Raw genomic sequence first — 21,105 nt, forward strand, 5'->3', positions numbered from 1 at the left:
AGTAGCACAGAGGTTCAGTACTATAGTCACTTTCTCTGCCACTGACAGCGAGGTCCTGGTGCCGATGTCAGCTGCCAGGTCCGTCTGCAGGGGGTGACAAAGCTCCGTCACCACCTCCGTGCGGAACCTCAGCCTTCTTAAACATTGCTCCTCGGACATCTCAAGCTAAGAGTAATGCGCAAGGTAAACCCTGCATTTGCATGGCCTCCTGCCCCGACGTCTGGGGCCTCTCCTCTGGGGAAGATCCACATTGGGCCGAAGCTGTCTCTGTAGCCAGCACCACAGGACGATGTGGTGTGCCATCACTGCCCCCATCACTTGGCACAGGTCACAGCAAGATAGAGATTTCAATTTTTCCAACATGGAACCCAATAATGTTTCCGAGATACTAGTACTGAATCTGATGAGTCAACAGCAGTATGATGCCAACACCCTACTCTCTATGTGAGCATCAAACGCAGTACTGACCGAGATCTCTGAGCCCTGGCTGCAACTCCCTTTAAATAACGCCCCGGATTCATTTCTCCACCTAGTTCAGTCCAACTTTTTCAGGCGTCATCGATGCCAGCCGTTAAGTGAGGCAGCAAGAGTGAATGTGGTGAGAAAGGCGTGATGGAGGCTTTGCACGCATACTGATGTCATGATTTCCATGGCGTTAGCCGGTGGTGCGTTACGTTTGAACGCCCTTAAAAAATAACCATCGAAGTTTGCGTCAGGCGTGAACAGCACCCAGTGCCACTCCCAAACGCCTAACTTCCAGTTGACACCTAATACCCGCCCTCCTGTATGGCTCAGAGACATGGACCATGTACAGTAGTCACCTCAAGTCGCTGGAGAAATACCACCAACGATGTCTTCGCAAGATCCTACAAATCCCCTGGGAGGACAGACGCACTAACATTAACGTCCTCGATCAGACCAACATCCCCAGCATTGAAGCACTGACCACACTCGATCAGCTCCGCTGGGCAGGCCACACTGTCCGCATGCCAGACACGAGACACCCAAAGCAAGCGCTCTACTCGGAACTGCTTCATGGCAAACGAGCCCCAGGTGGACAGAGGAAACGTTATAAGGACACCCTCAAAGCCTCCCTGATAAAGTGCAACATCCTCACTGACACCTGGAAGTACCTGGCCAAAGAGCGCCCTAAGTGGAGGAAGTGCATCTGGGAGGGCGCTGAGCACCTTGAGTCTCATCGCTGAGAGCATGCAGAAATCAAGCGCAGGCAGCAGAAAGAATGTGCGGCAACCAGTCCCACCCACCCCTTGCCTCAACCACTGTCTGTCCCACCTGTGACAGGGACTGTGGCTGTCATATTGAACTGTTCAGCCACCTAAGGACTCATTCTAAGAGTGGAAGCAAGACTGCCTATGATGATGATGATGATTCAAGAAAGGAGGGAGACAGAAAGCAGGAAACTATAGACCTGTTAGCCTAACATCTGTCACTGGGAAAATGCTCGTGCCCATTATTAAAGAAGTAATAGCAGGACAGTTAGAAAATCATAACACAATCAAGCAGAGTCAGCATGGATTTATGAAAGGGAAATCGTGTTTGACAAATTGGCTAGAGCTCATTGTGGATGTAACAAACAGGGTGGATAAGAGGTGTATTTGGATTTCTAGAAGGCATTCGATAAGGTGCCACATAAAAGGTTACTGCATAAGATAAGAGTTCACGGGGTTGGGGTAATATATTAGCATGGATAGAGGATTGGCTAACGGACAGAAAACAAGAGAGTCGGGACCGAGTGTAATGTAGCCAAGTTTGCTGATGATACAAAGATTGGTGGGAGAGCAAACTGTGAGAAGGACACAAAAAATCTGCAAAGGGATATAGACAGGCTAAGTGAGTGTGCAAACATTTGGCAGAGGGGAGTATAATATGGGCAAGTGTGAGGTTACCCACTTTGATAGGAAAAATAAAAAAGCAAATGATTATTTAAATGGAGAGAGCGGTACAGAGAGATCTGGGGGTCCTTGTACATGAAACACAGTAAGTTAGTATGCAGGTACAGCAAGTAATTAGGAAGGCAAGGGGGACAGAATATAAAAGCAGAGAAGTCCTATTACAACTGTACAGGGTATTGGTGAGCCCACACCTGGAGTACTGCGTACAGTTTTGGTCTCCGTATTTACGAAAGGATATACTTGCATTGGAGGCAGTTAAGAGGTTCACTAGGTTGATTCCTGGGATGAAGGGGTTGTCTTATGAAGCAAGGTTGAGCAAGTTGGCCTATACTCATTGGAGTTTAGAAGAATGAGGTGTGATCTAATTGAAATATATAGGATACGGAGGGGGCTTGACAGGGTAGATGCAGAGAGGATGTTTCCCCTCACAGGGGAATCTAGAACTAGGGGATATAGCTTCAGAATAGGGAGTCTCCTATTTAACACTGAGATGAGGAGGAATTTCTTCCCTCAGATTGTTGTAAATCTGTGGAATTTTCTGCCCCAGAGAGCTATTGAGGCTGGGTCATTGAATATATTTAAAGCGGAGAAAGACAGATTTTTGAGTGATAAGGCAGTGATGGGTTATGGTGAGCGTGCAGGGAAGTGGAGCTGAGTCCCTGATCAGATCAGCCATGATCTTATTAAATGGCAGAGCATGCTCGAGGGGCCAAATGGCCTACTCCTGCTCAAGAAATATTACGCTCTTAATCCCACATGGCTGACAGAATCAAAGGCCTTTGTGAGGTCACAGAAAGCCATGTTCAGAGGTTGATGTTGCTCCCTACATTTCTCTTGTATTTGTCGCGCTGTGACGATCCTATCCATTGTGCCTCTTAGAAGGCGGAATCCGCCATTCTGACTCTGGGAGGAGCTCTTCAGCCACTGGGAGGAGACGATTGAGGAGGATTCTTGCGATGATTTTCCCTGCGGCAGACTCCTCTGTAATTACTGCAGTCGGACTTGTTCCTTTTCTTGAAGATGGTCACGATTACGGTGTCTCTGAGATCCCCTGGAGTATTGTGTCCAATTCGGGGCATCGCACTTTAGGAAGGATGTGAAGGCCTTCGACAGGGTGCTGAAAAGATTTAGAAGAATGGTTCCAGGGATGAGAGACCTCCGTTATGTTGAGCAGCTTGGGCTGTTCTCCTTAAAGCAGAGAAGGTGAAGAGGAGATTTGATAGCGGTGTTAAAAATTAAGAATAGTTTTGATAGCGTAAATAAAGAGAACTTATTTCCAGTGGCAGAGGGGTCGGTAACTAGAGGACACCAATTTAAGGTGATTGGCGAAAGGACCAGAGCCGACATGAGGACATTGGTGTTGTGATCTGGAATGTTCTGCCTGAGATGATGGTGGAAGCAGTTTCAATAGTAACATTCAAAAGAGAATTTGGATAAATACTTGAAGAGAAAACATTTACTCGGCTGTGGTGACAGAGCAGGGGATGGGACTAACGGGATAGCTCTACCAAAGAGCCAGCAGAGGCATGTGAGGCCAATTGGCCTCCTTCGTTGCTGTATTCTATAGGATTTCTACTTGTCCTCCTCCAGATCGTAAATGTGCAAAGAGATTCCAAAAAGTATCCCATAATTCCACACAATAAGGTCTCCACATAGCAGGCAAAGTACTCAGGACAGACTATCCCAAATGTATTTTCCCAAATACTGTAAAGTTATATAAATCATCTCAATATTCAGTAACTGCAACTCTGTATTCATGGACTATCAGAACTCAAGGCATTCAAAATACTTCTAGTTTTTCTTCAAGGTGATCTTTTTGTGAGCTGGGGGTCAGGGTGCAGAGTGAGCCAGGGGTCAAGGTGCGGAGCAAGCGGGCCGGGGGTCAGCGTGCGGAGCGAGCGGCTGGGGGTCAAAGTGCAGAGCGGAGTGAGCCCGGGATCAGAGTGCGGAGTGAGCCGGCTGGGGGTTAGAGTGCGGAGCAGTCCTGGATGGTAACCTCCCTTAGCCAAGGTGCCCTGGGCCATCCAGTACTTGTATGTTTAAGGGTGTCATCACCATGCTGTTTTATAGGTGTGTGGTGAGAGTTTGGGGCAGAGGAGTGGCGAGAGATCATGACGGAGGAGTGGCGAGAGATTGTTAAGGAGGAGCGGTGAGAGATCGTGGCGGAGGTACGGCAAATGACGTACAAGGCCCAGAAAAGCCCAGGGCCCAGGGGCAGCACGGGCCAGCCCACACTGCGATATGAGTGCGCACTAGGTCCGTGCAGCAGAGCAGGTCTCCAGTCATCCTGGTTAACCCTTCCCACTGGATAAAGGCCTAGCTCTGTCGAACCCGTATGGTGGCTGGTGTGCAACGGTCACCTCACGTTAAAAAAATCCACGTACAGGCATCTTCCACCCTTCAACATGTAGTTCAGGACTGGAACATCGGGTCCTTCATTGAAACATCTGCAAACTCATCTCTTTTGGTGTGGAAGCCAGTCATCCTCGTTCGAAGGACCGCCTATGATGATGATGATGAAAGCCATGAAAATCATCCCTCCTATGTCGCCAGAAACAAATCGTTTCTGATAAAAAAATGATTCATGCTAATCAAACATTTTCTGATTCGATAGAAAAGAAATGGGGGGGACGATTCACAGATGGCCTTACATATAGAAGAATAGAGAAACATGTCAGGACATAAATTGATATAGAGTGTTATCTGGCTGGTTTTCTCACATGCAATGATGGCAATATTACTTTTGTATTTGGTTGATGAGTGAGGAGGATGTACATTTTTCCAGGCTACCTCTCGAACAATAGAGAATTATATTCATTATTCAACTCACCAAGTTTGATCGAGAACGTTAACCCTTTTGCCTGCGGGTATAATTACACCATCAGGCAAGAAACATGGGCAGCTGGATGCAGTGACACATGTGTTGGTATCGTCCAGGAACGTATCTGCTGGGCAGTTGCATCCGTCCACTGGGGCTGCACTCTCAGTACATTCGAGCTTCGGATTGGACAGTGAAAAGCAGGTATGGTTGCACGCTTTGGAATCATAACTGAAAACCTGAACGCCACGGCAAGAAATCTCTGAAAGCAAAAATCAAGCGTAGTTCATGAACCATTCTCAGGAACGGCACAGCGCACAATCTTTTTCCATTTGTTGCATGGTTATTTTGTAATTATTTCAGTTGCAAATGATTAAAAAAAAGTTCGAATCGCTCTAAATTTCCACAGGGGTTCTCCAGCTCGACTGCAGTGACGCTGTCATTATTCTGATGCTCCTAAAGACTGCCCTAAGTGGAGGGAGTGCATCCGGGAGGGCGCTGAGCACCTCGAGTCTCAATGCCGATAGCAGGCAGAAATCAAGCGCGGGCAGCAGAAGGAGCATGCAGCAAGTTTGTCCCACCCATCCTTACCCTCAACGTCTATCTGTCCCACCTGTGACAGGGACTGTAATTCCCGTATTGGACTGTTCAGCCACCTAAGGACTCATTTTTAGAGTGGAAGCAAGTCTTCCTCAATTCCGAGGGACTGCCTATGATGATGATGATGGTGATGCTCCGCCGATAGTACAGCAGACGAGTGGGACCGCTCCCCCAAACTACAGAAATTTATTCTCTTACTGTCTAGCAAAGCCTTTTAGAGTTATAGTAAACTCCTGAGGCCTTTCAAGAAAAGTACAGATATCCAAACACAGCTTCATGTTAATGAGAATCAGTTTTGGCTGCACATTGATGCAAAATGTCAGATGCCAATTTGATTTCAGAGAAGTATTAAAGCCAAGCAGCATCGGAACCTCTTGGGAGACCATTTCACACCACTTGAGCTCCGTACTGTGGGTACTAGAACTCCAAAGTGGTGCAAAGTCAGGTTTAAAATGTGCTCCGGCACTGCATAAAACCACTAACCAATTTGTAAACCTTCCACAGAGTCTTTCATTTTATTAGAAGAAGTAAACGCTCCCACCTGTACTCTGAAAACTATTCTACAAATAGGCTGCTGTGAGGCAGAGCTCTGCACACAGTGCTCTCTTTGTGGGGAGAGTGTGGTTTGCAACAGTCAGTATTAATCATATATTGGCAGCTCTATGTCTCACCCTGCAGCGACTGATCTAAAAACGATAGTCCAATTTAATCTAGTCTTTAATGTATCAGCTATTCAGGATAATCACAACTTTAAGAAATGTTAACACCCATTATCGGATTCTGCTAACTCAGTACTATTAATGACTGTGGAACCAGAAATGGACTAATCCTCACTGAGCACTTACTGCATTCGTCCACAACATTTCTCCAGTCTGTCAAAACTAGGCCTTTTATGGCACAAGCATGAGCATACATTCCAAGGGACGCGCACATGAAGTCTTGGCTTTTTTCATAATTGCAAGTTTCAAACCTGCACCTCTGAAGGAAAGAAAATAAATTAATATAAAATAAATTATTTTAAGACAACAAAATTACATCTGGGAATTCAACCTTCTGTACATGACGACACTCCGAGGTGGATTTCCGTCTTTACCACCTGGATGATAATCGGAAGGACAAGATCTGCCCTTTATAGAGCCCAACCGATGTTCATTGGCATGTGATAGGTTAAAAACCAATCACAGCCTTCATTGGCATTCCAGAGCTGTGTGTGAACAACACCAGCGATAAAAGCGGAAAGGACCTGATGAACAAACAATGAACCAAAACAATAGTAGGAATTGTACCTGAACATAAGGGTTCTCTTCATCTGGCTTGCACTGAAGGATAGATGATAGGCTAACAGAAGACACAGACCACTGGCCTCATGCCTCAGATTGACTAGCTTGTCCTCAGTACATTGCAGGCTGAATAGTGAGCAAAACTATATCATGTTGCATGTTCCCTCCAGTAGAGCACTATTTATGTGGCTTCAGTTCAAAACATCTTTTCTGGAACAGGCTGTGGTATCTCCCCATCACCAGCAATAAATCTGTTTTTCGATTCTAAAAATTCTTACACAGTAAAAAGGATGCAATGTTCTCCAAAATAGAATTCCCCTTTACCTCATAATAATCTGTGGGGTCCACCATACAATGACACTTTCCAAATATGCTGGATTTATTCATCAGTATGGAGCAATGGGACTCGGCATACACACCTGACAAAGAGAAATTAAGGTGTTTTGTTATTGTAATCTGCAAGATCCTACAAATCCACTGGGAGGACAGACGCACCAACATTAGCATCCTCGACCAGGCCAACATCCCCAGCATTGAAACACTGACCACACTCGATCAGCTTCACTGGGCAGGCCACATAGTTCGCATGCCAGACACAAGACTCCCAAAGCAAGCGCTCTACTCGGAACACCTTCACGGCAAACGAGCCCCAGGTGAACAGAGGAAACATTACAAGGACACCCTCAAAGCCTCTCTGATAAAGTGCAACATCCCCACTGACACCTGGGAGTCCCTGGCCAAAGACTGTCCTAAGTGGAGGAAGTGCATCCGGGAGGGCGCTGAGCACCTCGAGTCTGGTCGCCGAGAGCATGCAGAAAACAAGCGCAGGCAGCGGAAGGAGCGTGCGGCAAACCAGACTCCCCACCTACCCTTTCTCTCAACCATTGTCTGTCCCACCTGTGACAAAGACTGTGGTTCTCGTATTGGACTCTTCAGTCACCTAAAGACTCATTCTAAAAGTGGAAGCAAGTCATCCTCTATTCCGAGGGATTGCCTATGATGATGACCATGATGTTATTGTATTGTTATTGTCTGTGCCCACAAATATAAATAAAAAGATTGGGAGATTCTCCTCTCCTCAAGTTCCCTGAATACAATGTGGGCGGAGTACAGTGGATTGGTCACTGCAAGGGTTAATCAGATTTAAGCAGAAATATTTTTACAGATGAAAGAAAATCAACTCTCAAAAGAATAGGGATAGGAATCATCCGACTCAAAACAGGCCACAAGTCACAACCGATGGCCCATTAGCTTGATGTCAGTTGTCGTAAAGTTACTCGAAGGGATCATTAAAGATCTTCTGTACCTTGACAGAGAAAAGTTATTACATAACAACATAAGAACAAAGGAAAAAGGAGTAGGCCATACTGCTCCTCGAGCCTGCTCCACCATTCAATAACATTATGCAACATGACTACCAGAATAGAGGGCATGTCTTACCAACCTGGTTAAATTCTTTAAGGAGGTTACCAGGTTGATGGATGAAGGTAGTCCAGCAGGGGAACGCTACTAGATTAGTAACTACTTTACAAGTCTTTAGCTATCATGATAGGCTCAAGCAGCTTGGTCTTTTTACAAAGCGCAGACTTTGAGGAGACTTATTTGAAGTATTTAAAATGATGAAGGATTATACTGTAGAATCATAGAAAACTACGACACTGAAGGAGACTATTTGGCCCATCGAGCCTGTGTCAGTCGAAAAAGAGCTATTCGGCCTAATCCCACCTTCCAGCACTAGGTCCGTAGCCCTGTAGGTTTCGGCACTTCAAGTGCACATCCAAGTACTTTTTAAATGTGATGAGGATCTCTGCCTCTACCACCTTTTCAGGCAGTGAGTTCCAGACCCCCACCAAAATATTTCCTTATCTCCCCTCTAAACCTTCTACCAATCACTTCAAATCTATGCCCCCCGGTTATTGACCCCTCTGCTAAGGGAAATAGGTCCTTCCTATCCACTCTATCTAAACCCCTCATAATTTTATACACCTCAATTAAATCTCCCCTCAGCCTCCTCTGTTCCAAAGAAAACAACCCCAGCCTATTCAATCTGTCCACACAGCTAAAATTCTCCAGTCCTGGCAACATCCTCGTAAATCTCCTCTGTACCCTCTCTTGTGCAATCCCATCTTTCCTGTAACGTGATGACCAGAACTGCACACAGTACTCTAGTAGTTCAAGTATAACTTCCCTGCTCTTATATTCTATACCTCGGCTAATTACCTTTAAGGATCTGTGGGCATACACTCCAAGGTCCCTCTGTTCCTCCACACCTCCGATTTAATGTGTATCCCCTTGCCTTGTTGCCCCTCCCCATGCATTACCTCACACTTTTCCAGGATTGAATTCCATTTTCCACTTTTCTGCCCAATGACCAGCCCATCGATATCTTCCTGCAGTCTGGAGCTTTCCTCCTCACTCTCAATCACACAGCCAATTTTTGTATTATCTATAAATTTCTTTATCATGCCCCCTACATTTAAGTCGAAATCATTAATATATACTTCAAAAAGGGACCTAGTACTGAGCCCTGTGGAATCCCAACAGAAACAGTCTTCCAGTCGCAAACGCACCCTTCAACCATTACCCTTTGCTTCCTGCCACTGAGCCAATTTTGGATCCAATTTGATCGCAATCTCCCTTAGATTGCATAGGCTTTTACTTTTTTGATCAGCCTGCCATGTCGGACCTTGTCAAAAGCTTTGCTAAAATCCATGTGGACTACATCAAATGCACTACCCTCACTGACCCTCCTTGTTACCTCCTCAAAAAATTCAATGAAGTTAGTCAGACATGATCTTCCCTTAACAAATCCATGCTGACTGTCCTTGATTAATCCATGTCTTTATAAATGAAGATTTAGAATATGCCTCAGAATTGATTCCTACAATTTGCCCACCACCGAGGTTAAACTAACTGGCCTGTAATTACTCGGTTTATTCCTTCCTCTCTTTTTAAACAATGGTACATCATTAGCAGTTCTCCAGTCCTCTTGCACAACTCCTGTAGCCAGGGAGGATTGAAAAATGATGGTCAGAGCCTCTGCAATTTCCTCCCTTGCTTCTTTTAATAACCTACAATATATTTTATCTGGTCCTGGTGATTTATCTACTTTCAAAGATGTTAAACTCCTTAATATTTCCTTTCTTACTATGTTTATCCCATCCAATATTTCGCTCCCTTCCTCCTGAACTTGAACGTCAGCATCGTCTCCCTCTTTTGTGAAGAGAGCCGCAAAGTATTCATTTAGTCCCGTACCCACATCCTCCGCCTCCACACATTGATCACCATTTTGCTCCCAAATAGACCCTACTCTTTCCTTAGTTATCCTTTTGCTCTTTATGTAATTATAAAACATCTTTGGGTTTTCTTTGATTCTACTTGCCAGTACTTTTTAATGCCCTCTCTTTGATTTCCTAATTTCCTTCTTAATTTCACCCCTACACTTTTTATACTCTTCTCGGCTTTCTGCATTATTGAGCTCTCAATATCGGATATAAGCTTCCCATTTTTGCCTTATCGTACCCTGTATGCAGCTCGGCAGCCAGGGGGCACTACATTTGGCAGTTCTACCCTTTTTCTTTGTGGGAACATGTTTACCCTGACATGTATCTCCCTCTTGAACGCCTCCCACTGAGTTACCTTCAAGTAGCTGTTTCCAGTCCACTTTTGCTAAATCACTTCTCAACCAAGTAAAATTGGCCTTTCCCCAATTTAGAACCTTTACTTGTGTTTTGTTTTTGTCCTTATCCACAAGTATGCTAAAACTAATTGAATTATGATCATAACCACAAAGATTTTCTCCCACTGATACTTCTTCCACCTATCCAGCCTCACTCCCTAAAACAAAATCCAGAACTGCCCCCCTCTTCTCGGTCTAAAACAGTTCTTCAGAATGCAATGTAGGAATTCTGTGCCCTCTATACCTTTTACACTGTGTTCATGCAGACATATTATTTGAATTAGATAAATTATCAAGAACAAGGGCCTATACATAAATGCTACGTCGGCAAATAAGTAGATGTCAGGAGGTTTACCTTTTCTCAGAGGATCATTGACCTTTGAAATAGGTGGCCACTGTGTGCAGTGGGACCACAATCACTATTCCAAAGGGAGCTGGACAAGTTTCTGGAGCAGACTGATATATCTGCATACAAACTGTAGATGGGATGTAGGGTGGGGAGGGTTTAAACTAATTTGGCGGGGGAGGGGCAGGGGACCAGAAAATAGCAGAAAGGAGCAGAGCATAGAGAGATATAAACTGCAGCAAAATTAGAAATATCCCCAACATTTCAGGGACTGGATTGAGAAAATTAGCAAAAGTGACAATGGAGTTATTAAATTGTATGTACAGCAATATCTGTAGTGTAACTAATAAGCTTGGTGAGCTGCAGGCACAAGTTTCCACATAAGATTATGACATGGTTGCATTGTCAGAGACATGCTCAAACAAGGCCAGAAATGGGTCTTAATATTCCTGGTTACCAAGTATTCAGAAGGAAAAAGAGGCGGGGCCATGGCACTATTGATTAAGGATAATTGTATAGTTCTAAATAGAAAGGCTATACAAAGGAACAGTAGCATAGTAGTAACATCATAGGACCAGTAATCCAAAGGCCTCGACTAATGATCCAGAGACATGAGTTCAGATCCCACCACGGCAGCTGGGGAATTTATATTCAGTTAAGTAAATAAATCTGGAATAAAGCGCGAGTGTCAGTAATGGTGACCATGAAACTATTGGATTTTTGTACATACCCATCTGGTTCACTGATGTCCTTTAGGGAAGGAAATTGACTGCCCTTACCCAGTCTGGCCTATATGTGACTCCAGACCCACAGCAATGTGATTGACACTTAAGTGGCCTCTGAAATGGCCTAGCAAGCTGCTCAGTTGTACCAAACAGCTACGAATAATAAGAATAAAATCGGATCGACCACAGCACCGGTTACAGACACGACAAAGGCACACCCAGCCCAGTCAATCCTGCAAAGTCCTTCTCACCAACATCTGGGGACTTGTGCCAAAATTGGGAGAGCTGCCTCCATCATCATCCCTGGTTATTTCCTGTCCCATCAGCAGGACAGACCTACCAGGGGTTCAGCATAGTGATATACACGTCCTCAACATTGACTGCGGATCCTATCGCTCTTTATGTAATTATAAAACATCTATGGGCTTTCTTTGATTCCATTTGCCAATATTTTTTCATGCCCGCTCTTTGCTTTCCAAACTTCCTTCTTAATTTCACTCCTACACTTTCCCCAGGGTTTCAGGTCGAGCATGGGCAAGGAAAGCTTCTGCTGATTACCATTTAGCGCCCTCCCTCAGCTGATGAATCAGTCCTCCTCCATGTTGAACATCACTTGGAGGAAGCACTGAGGGTAACAAGGGCACAGAATGTACTCTGGGTGGGTGACTTCAATGTCCATCATAAAGAGTAGCTCGGTAGCACCATTACTGATCGAGCTGGCCGAGTCCGGAAGGATATGGATGCCAGGCTGGGCCTGCAGCAGGTGGCGAGAGAACCAACACGAGAGAAAACCCTACTTGACCTCATCCTCACCAATCTACCTGTCGCAGATGCATCTATCCATGACAGCATTGGTAGTAGCAACCACCACACAGTCCTTGTGGAAATGAAGTCCTGTCTTCACACTGAGGATACCCTCCATCATGTTGTGTGGCACTATCACTGTGCCAAATGGGATGGATTCAGAACAGATCTAGCAGGTCAAAACTGGGCATCCATGAAGTGGGCCATCAGCAGCAGCAGAATTGTATTCCACCACAATCTGTAACCTCATGGCCGGGCATATCCCTCACTCTACCATTACCATCAAGCCAGGGGACCAACCCTGGTTCAATGAGGAGTGCAGAAGAGCATGCCAGGAGCAGCACCAGACATATCTGAAAATGAGGTGCCAACCTGGGAAAGCTGCAACACAGGACTACATGCATGCTAAAAAGGGATGCAACTATTTGTACTAACTGAATGGCAGCTGTTTCTCTGATTGGCTGTCCATTATCAAAGGACCTATTGCTGATTGGTCCCCTTGGAGGATAAGCCACACCCTGAAGTTTCTCTGGAATGTGTAAATGGAACCGCCCAGCCTAACTTTGCACATTGTAACATGATCCATTTTGACTTCAGAAGTTAGAGAGGACACATCCCTCCCCCAGCCAAAGTCTCTAAGGGAAAGTGTAAATGCAGATAGCAGGTGAAGTTCAGACGACAGAAACGATCTGTCAATGGTGAGAGAGGTTGCTGCACTGAGGTGACACTGGCTGGAGAGTTTGATACAGATATTTTCAGCCTGTATAATGCTCAATCTGTGTTCCAGAGGGAGAAAGCAACAGTGTCTACATTGGAAAGTGAACAGATGTGAAGTGGGAGCTTTTATACTACATTTCAAGCTGTCACTCATCAGCTGATTCAATGGCCACTCAACGTCTGCCTCAGATAAACAGACCGGGTCCAGGAGCAGCTTGGAAACGTGGATGTGTTGTTAAAGTCAAAAGGTCAGGTTAATTGTTTAAATTTGGTCTACCGCCGCTACTGGTCGGGTCTGCCTAGCGCTGGCAGACCAGACATTGGGAAAGAAAAGTGAGGTGATTTGATAGTGGGTTCCCGACCCGCTGTCAATCAAATCAAATTTCACTGACGACCCTCCACAACCCCATCCACTGAGCACCAGCAAAACTCGGGCCATAGAAAAAGATGCATGTGATTGTTGGAGTCCGAGGTCATCGCTGCCAGAGTTCCTCAAGCCAGTGTGCTCAGTCCAAACACTTTTAGCTACTTCATTAATGACATTCCTTCTGTCATAAGAACAGGAATAGATGATGCACTAATAATGGCCTATGCCTGCTGCTATTTCTTATGTTCTTATGTTCTGCAATGTTTAGCTAGCGCCATTCACAACTCCTCTGATAATGGAGCAATCAATGCCAGCCTACACAAGAATGCGGACAACATACAGGATTGGGCTCATAAGTGGCAAGTAATATTCGGGCCAGGCAATGGCCATCTCCAACATGAAATAGATTAACCACTTCCTCCTAATCTTCAGTGGGGACCACCATTTCAGAGACTCCCTTAACACCAAAGAAGCTGAACATCATCCAGGACAGAGCAGTTTGCTTGATCTGCACCCCTGCCCCAGGACTAAATATCCACTCCTATACTACCCTGTGGCTGCAGTATATACAATCTACAGGATACACTGCAGGAACTTGCCAAGATTACTTCGACAGCACCTCCCAGAACCGCGACCTCTACAACTAAGCAACAATGGCATGAGAAGACCATCATCCCCAAGTTCTTCTCCAAGTCATACATCATCCTGACTTGGGCATACTTTGTCACTTCTACATAGTCGCTAGCTCAGTATCCTGGAATTCTCAAACAGCATTGTGGGAGCACCATCTCCGCAAGAACTGCAATGGTTCAATGGGATTGATAAGGGAGTCAAGGGGAGCAGGCGGGGAAGTGGAGCTGAGTCCATGATCAGATCAGCTAAGATATTATTGAATGGCGGAGCAGGCTCGAGGGGCCAAATGGCCTACTCCTGCTCCTATTTCCTATGTTGTTATGTAAGGTGCAACATACAGGATTGGGCTCATAAGTGGCAACGACTTTTCCCATCTTCTCAGGGCAACTAAGAATGGGCAATAAATGAACGGACCAGCGTTTCCCACATCCTAAACCTATTTTTAAAAAGTACTGTATAAATATATACAACTAGCCAGTCAATGTAACCGCTTTTGGGTCAAAATCCTGGAACTCCCTCCCTAACAACACTATGGGAGTACCTTCACCTCACGGACTGCAGTGGTTCAAGAAGGCGGCTCACTACCACCTTCTCAAGGACAGTTAGGGATGGGCAATAAATGGCTGGCCTTGCCAGCGACGCCCACATCCCAGGAATGTATTAAAACACCCTGTTGAGAAAATACACGAATGCTGCATTAGTGTTATAAATGGTGCAACTTTTCATATTTGTAAATGGGTCCTTTTCGGGTTGGAAATCGGTGGTTAGTGGTGTGCCACAGGGATCGGTGCTGGGACCACAACTGTTTACAATATACATAGATGACCTGGAAGAGGGCACAGAGTGTAGTGTAACAAAATTTGCAGATGACACTAAGATTAGTGGGAAAGCGGGTTGTGTAGAGGACAGAGAGGCTGCAAAAAGATTTAGATAGGTTAAGCGAATGGGCTAAGGTTTGGCAGATGGAATACAATGTCGGAAAGTGTGAGGTCATCCACCTTGGGAAAAAAAACAGTAAAAGGGAATATTATTTGAATGGGGAGAAATTACAACATGCTGCGGTGCAGAGGGACCTGGGGGTATGAAACTCTTTTGAGTTTACCTGCAAAAACATAAACATTAAAACCATGCCTCGCGACCTGGGTGACACAGCAGACATTTTCAAGGCCCCTTTTTTTAAAATTTCTTTATTTTTTTTTTTGTTGGTTTTTTTGGGGCGCTAAAATCAAATTTTTCCAGTGCCCCCTATAAAAGGGGAGGGGGACACTAAAAGCACCGGCAATGAAAACAAATTAAACTTTAAAACGTAAAATCAAACTAAAATTTGGTTGCCGGGCGTGATGATGCACTCCAGTCCCTCCGGTGCCCACCTCTCGCGGAAGGCCGCGAGCGTACCGGTGGACACCGCGTGCTCCATCTCCAAGGACACCCTGGACCGGATGTAAGAGCGGAAGAGAGGCAGGCAGTCAGGTTGAACGACCCCCTCGACCGCCCGCTGCCTGGACCGGCTGATGGCACCCTTGGCCGTGCCCAGGAGCAGTCCTACGAGGAGGCCCTCGGACCTACCCGCTCCCCTCCGCACTGGGTGCCCAAAGATCAGGAGAGTGGGACTGAAGTGCAGCCAGAATTTCAGGAGCAGCCCCTTGAAATAATGGAACAGGGGCTGCAACCTCGTGCACTCAATAAAAACATGGAACACGGACTCCTCCAGACCGCAGAAATTGCAGGCGGCCTGGGAGTCCGTGAACCGGCTTAAAAATTTGTTGCACGGCACTGCTCCGTGCACCACCCTCCAGGCCAAGTCCCCGATGAATAGTGGGAGGACCCCTGCGTAGAGTGCCCTCCATCGGGGACCCCCGCCTCCTCCGGACGGCAAGATGGTACGCCATGGCGTGTCCGGACGGCCGGCGAGGATGGCAAAGTTGAGGGTGTGCAGGAGCAGCCCGTACAGGAAAACCCTCCGCGCGGAACTGAAAGGCACGGAGGGGATTTCCCCGAGGCGGCTCAAGTTGTGAGGCGCCGGCCCCCGAGGGAGGTTCCGGGGTTTGGCGCCAATGAGGAATTCCGTCCGGACGGGGGTCAGTTCGGACGGGATCTCCCCACGTGCTTGAGCCTCCTCGATGCACCTAATGGAGTCAGGGCCCAGAGCTGTTTTTAGCGACTCGATGGCATCGGCCGTGTGGCGGACATTGGCAGAATTTAGGCGCCGCGCCAGCGTGTCTGGCGCCATCCAGCCCGCTCCTCCGCCATCGAGCAGGTCCCTGACCCTGGTCACCTCACCAGCCACAGCCCTCTCTTCCGACCGCCACATAAAACCTCGGCCGTGGAGGTACAGATTCCCGAGCAGCGGTTCCTGCAGGACGGCTGCCACTCCAGCCGGCGGAGAGCTGCGCTTGGTGGAGACTTTGTTCCAGACCCTGATGAGTTCCCTGTAAAAGACAGGCAGCTCCCGGAGGGCGGTCCTGGCACCCCCCCAAGTTCACAAACAGGAGCTGCGTGTCATAATTGAGGTCGCGCTGCTGGCGGAAGAAATACCTCGCCAGAGCACACCACCTAGGAGGGGGCTCGACGTAAAGGTATCTCTGCAGGGTCTGAAGACGGAAAGTCGCGAGCTGGGCGCTGACGCACACCAACGACTGACCGCCCTCCTCAAGCGGGAGACTCAAGACTGCAGCAGAGACCCAGTGCTTCCTGTTGTTCCAGAAGAAGTCCACCAGCTTCTTCTGTATCTTGGCGACAAACGCAGGGGGAGGGGTCAAAGTGACCAGCCGGTACCACAGCATTGCGGCCACCAGCTGGTTTATGACTAGCGCTCGACCCCTGTAGGACAGCACTCGGAGCAGTCCTGTCCAGCGCCCTAGGCGAGCGGCGACCTTGGCCTCCAGCTCCTGCCAGTTCGCCGGCCAGGCTCCCTCGTCGGGGCTAAGGTAGACTCCCAGATAGAGGAGATGGGTCGTGCTCCAGGCAAAAGGCCTGAGCTCCTCCGGCAGGGAGTCCACCCGCTACTGACCCACCAGGAGTCCGGAACATTTCTCCCAGTTGATCCTGGCGGAGGACGCAGCCGAGTAAATCTCCTGGCACTCACGCATCCTCCGCAGGTCAGCGGAATCCTCTACCGCGAGGAGCACATCATCGGCGTAAGCCGAGAGGACGACCTCCACGCCCGGCCCTTGCAGAGCCAGTCCCGTCAACCTCGTCCGCAAGAGGCGCAGGAAAGGCTCCACGCAAACGGCGTATAACTGGCCGGACATGGGGCATCCCTGGCGCACCCCTCTCCTAAAGCGAAGGGGCGCCGTCAAGGACCCGTTAACCTTAATCAGACACTCCGCGGTGGCGTACAAAAGTCGGATCCGGGCGACGAAATGCGTCCCGAACCCGAAAGCGCGCAGAGTTCCGAGCAGATAGTCGTGATCCACCCTGTCGAACGCCTTCTCTTGGTCGAGGGATAGGAAGGCGACCGACAGACCAGCCTCCTGGGAACAATGGATGAGGTCCCGGACCAGATGGATGTTATCGTGGATTGTCCGGCCCGGGACCGTGTAGGACTGGTCGGGGTGGATCATGTGGTCCAGCACGGCACCAAGGCGAGCAGACATCGCCCTGGCGCCTGTTGGTATGAAACTCTTTTAGAGTCTACCTGCAAAACATAAACATTAACCTGGGGGTATGAAATTCTTTTGAGTTTACCTGCGAAAACATAAAACATTAAATGGTGCCACCCGACCTGGGTGACTCTCCAGACATTTACAAGGCCCTTTTTTTTTTCCCCCCCCTTTTTTTGGGTTTTTTTGTGTTTTTCTTTTTTGTTTTTTTTTTGGGCACTAAAATCACAATTTTCCCCAGTGCCCCCTATAAAAGGGAAGGGGGACACTAAAAGCACCGGCAATTAAAACAAATTAAACTTAAAAACGTAAAATCAAATTAAAATTTGGTTGCCGGGCGTGATGATGCACTCCAGTCCCTCCGGTGCCCACCTCTCGCGGAAGGCCGCGAGCGTACCGGTGGACACCGCGTGCTCCATCTCCAAGGACACCCTGGACCGGATGTAAGAGCGGAAGAGAGGCAGGCAGTCAGGTTGAACGACCCCCTCGACCGCCCGCTGCCTGGACCGGCTGATGGCACCCTTGGCCGTGCCCAGGAGCAGTCCTACGAGGAGGCCTTCGGACCTACCCGCTCCCCTCCGCACAGGGTGCCCAAAGATCAGGAGAGTGGGACTGAAGTGCAGCCAGAATTTCAGGAGCAGCCCCTTGAAATAATGGAACAGGGGCTGCAACCTCGTGCACTCAATAAAAACATGGAACACGGACTCCTCCAGACCGCAGAAATTGCAGGCGGCCTGGGAGTCCGTGAACCAGCTTACAAATTTGTTGCACGGCACTGCTCCGTGCACCACCCTCCAGGCCAAGTCCCCGATGAATAGTGGGAGGACCCCTGCGTAGAGTGCCCTCCATCGGGGACCCCCGCCTCCTCCGGACGGCAAGATGGTACGCCATGGCGTGTCCGGACGGCCGACGAGGATGGCAAAGTTGAGAGTGTGCAGGAGCAGCCCGTACAGGAAACCCCTCCGCGCGGAACTGAAAGGCACGGAGGGGATTTCCCCGAGGCGGCTCAAGTTGTGAGGCGCCGGCCCCCGAGGGAGGTTCTGGGGTTTGGCGCCGATGAGGAATTCCGTCCGGACGGGGGTCAGTTCGGACGGGATCTCCCCACGTGCTTGAGCCTCCTCGATGCACCTAACGGAGTCAGGGCCCAGAGCTGTTTTTAGCGACTCGATGGCATCGGCCGCGTGGCGGACGTTGGCAGAATTTAGGCGCCGCGCCAGCGTGTCTGGCGCCATCCAGCCCGCTCCTCCGCCATCGAGCAGGTCCCTGACCCTGGTCACCTCACCAGCCACAGCCCTCTCTTCCGACCGCCACATAAAGCCTCGGCCGTGGAGGTACGGATTCCCGAGCAGCGGTTCCTGCAGGACGGCCGCCACTCCAGCCGGCGGAGAGCTGCGCTTGGTGGAGACTTTGTTCCAGACCCTGATGAGTTCCCTGTAAAAGACAGGCAGCTCCCGGAGGGCGGTCCTGGCACCCCCCAAGTTCACAAACAGGAGCTGCGTGTCATAATTGAGGTCGCGCTGCTGGCGGAAGAAATACCTTGCCAGAGCGCACCACCTAGGAGGGGGCTCGACGTAAAGGTATCTCTGCAGGGTCTGAAGACGGAAAGTCGCGAGCTGGGCGCTGACGCACACCAACGACTGACCGCCCTCCTCAAGCGGGAGACTCAAGACCGCAGCAGAGACCCAGTGCTTCCTGTTGTTCCAGAAGAAGTCCACCAACTTCTTCTGTATCTTGGCGACAAACGCAGAGGGAGGGGTCAAAGTGACCAGCCGGTACCACAACATTGCGGCCACCAGCTGGTTTATGACTAGCGCTCGACCCCTGTAGGACAGCACTCGGAGCAGTCCTGTCCAGCGCCCTAGGCGAGCGGCGACCTTGGCCTCCAGCTCCTGCCAGTTCGCCGGCCAGGCTCCCTCGTCGGGGCTAAGGTAGACTCCCAGATAGAGGAGATGGGTCGTGCTCCAGGCAAAAGGCCTGAGCTCCTAAGGCAGGGAGTCCACCCGCCACTGACCCACCAGGAGTCCGGAACATTTCTCCCAGTTGATCCTGGCGGAGGACGCGGCCGAGTAAATCTCCTGGCACTCACGCATCCTCCGCAGGTCAGCGGAATCCTCTACCGCGAGGAGCACGTCATCGGCGTAAGCCGAGAGGACGACCTCCACGCCCGGCCCTTGCAGAGCCAGTCCCGTCAACCTCGTCCGCAAGAGGCGCAGGAAAGGCTCCACGCAAACGGCGTATAACTGGCCGGACATGGGGCATCCCTGGCGCACCCCTCTCCTAAAGCGAAGGGGCGCCGTCAAGGACCCGTTAACCTTAATCAGACACTCCGCGGCGGCGTACAAAAGTCGGATCCGGGCGACGAAATGCGTCCCGAACCCGAAAGCGCGCAGAGTTCCGAGCAGATAGTCGTGATCCACCCTGTCGAACGCCTTCTCTTGGTCGAGGGATAGGAAGGCGACCGACAGACCAGCCTCCTGGGAACAATGGATGAGGTCCCGGACCAGATGGATGTTATCGTGGATTGTCCGGCCCGGGACCGTGTAGGACTGGTCGGGGTGGATCATGTGGTCCAGCACGGCACCAAGGCGAGCAGACATCGCCCTGGCGCCTGGGGGTATGAAACTCTTTTAGAGTCTACCTGCAAAACATAAACATTAACCTGGGGGTATGAAACTCTTTTTGGAGTTCACCTGCAAAACATAAAGACATTAAACGGTGCCACCCGACCTGGGTGACACTCCAGACATTTACAAGGCCCTTTTTTTTCCCCCCCTTTTTTTTTTTTTTTGTGTTTTTCTTTTTTTTTTCGTTTTTTTTTTGGGCACTAAAATCACAATTTTCCCCAGTGCCCCCTATAAAAGGAAAGGGGGACACTAAAAGCAACGGCAATTAAAACAAATTAAACTTAAAAAACGTAAAATCAAATTAAAATTTGGTTGCCGGGCGTGATGATGCACTCCAGTCCCTCCGGTGCCCACCTCTCGCGGAAGGCCGCGAGCGTACCGGTGGACACCGCGTGCTCCATCTCCAAGGACACCCTGGACCAGATGTAAGAGCGGAAGAGAGGCAGGCAGTCAGGTTGAACGACCCCCTCGACCGCCCGCTGCCTGGACCGGCTGATGGCACCCTTGGTCGTGCCCAGGAGCAGTCCTACGAGGAGGCCTTCGGACCTACCCGCTCCCCTCCGCACAGGGTGCCCAAAGATCAGGAGAGTGGGACTGAAGTGCAGCCAGAATTTCAGGAGCAGCCCCTTCAAATAGTGGAACAGGGGCTGCAACCTTGTGCATTCAATAAAAACATGGAACACGGACTCCTCCAGATCGCAGAAATTGCAGGCGGCCTGGGAGTCCGTGAACCGGCTTAAAAATTTGTTGCACGGCACTGCTCCGTGCACCACCCTCCAGGCCAAGTCCCCGATGAATAGTGGGAGGACCCCTGCGTAGAGTGCCCTCCATCGGGGACCCCCGCCTCCTCCGGACGGCAAGATGGTACGCCATGGCGTGTCCGGACGGCCGGCGAGGATGGCAAAGTTGAGGGTGTGCAGGAGCAGCCCGTACAGGAAACCCCTCCGCGCGGAACTGAAAGGCACGGAGGGGATTTCCCCGAGGCGGCTCAAGTTGT

The 21,105-nt window shown here is 49.2% G+C and overlaps 1 protein-coding gene across 1 annotated transcript in view; it reads right to left on the reverse strand.

Moving 5' to 3' along the window:
• LOC139279611 (mucin-6-like) overlaps nt 1-21,105 on the reverse strand; it is an 838,525-nt gene that overhangs the window by 326,353 nt on the left and 491,067 nt on the right. The window contains exons 17-19 of the mRNA XM_070898726.1: nt 6,936-7,030; nt 6,177-6,309; nt 4,744-4,993 (exon numbers count right to left, since the gene is read on the reverse strand). Coding sequence (XP_070754827.1) covers nt 4,744-4,993; nt 6,177-6,309; nt 6,936-7,030 — 478 coding nt within the window. The remainder of the gene's footprint in view (nt 1-4,743; nt 4,994-6,176; nt 6,310-6,935; nt 7,031-21,105) is intronic.

Source organism: Pristiophorus japonicus, chromosome 14 (genome assembly GCF_044704955.1).
Source record: "Pristiophorus japonicus isolate sPriJap1 chromosome 14, sPriJap1.hap1, whole genome shotgun sequence".
In the NCBI taxonomy this organism is placed as follows: Eukaryota; Metazoa; Chordata; class Chondrichthyes; family Pristiophoridae; genus Pristiophorus; species Pristiophorus japonicus.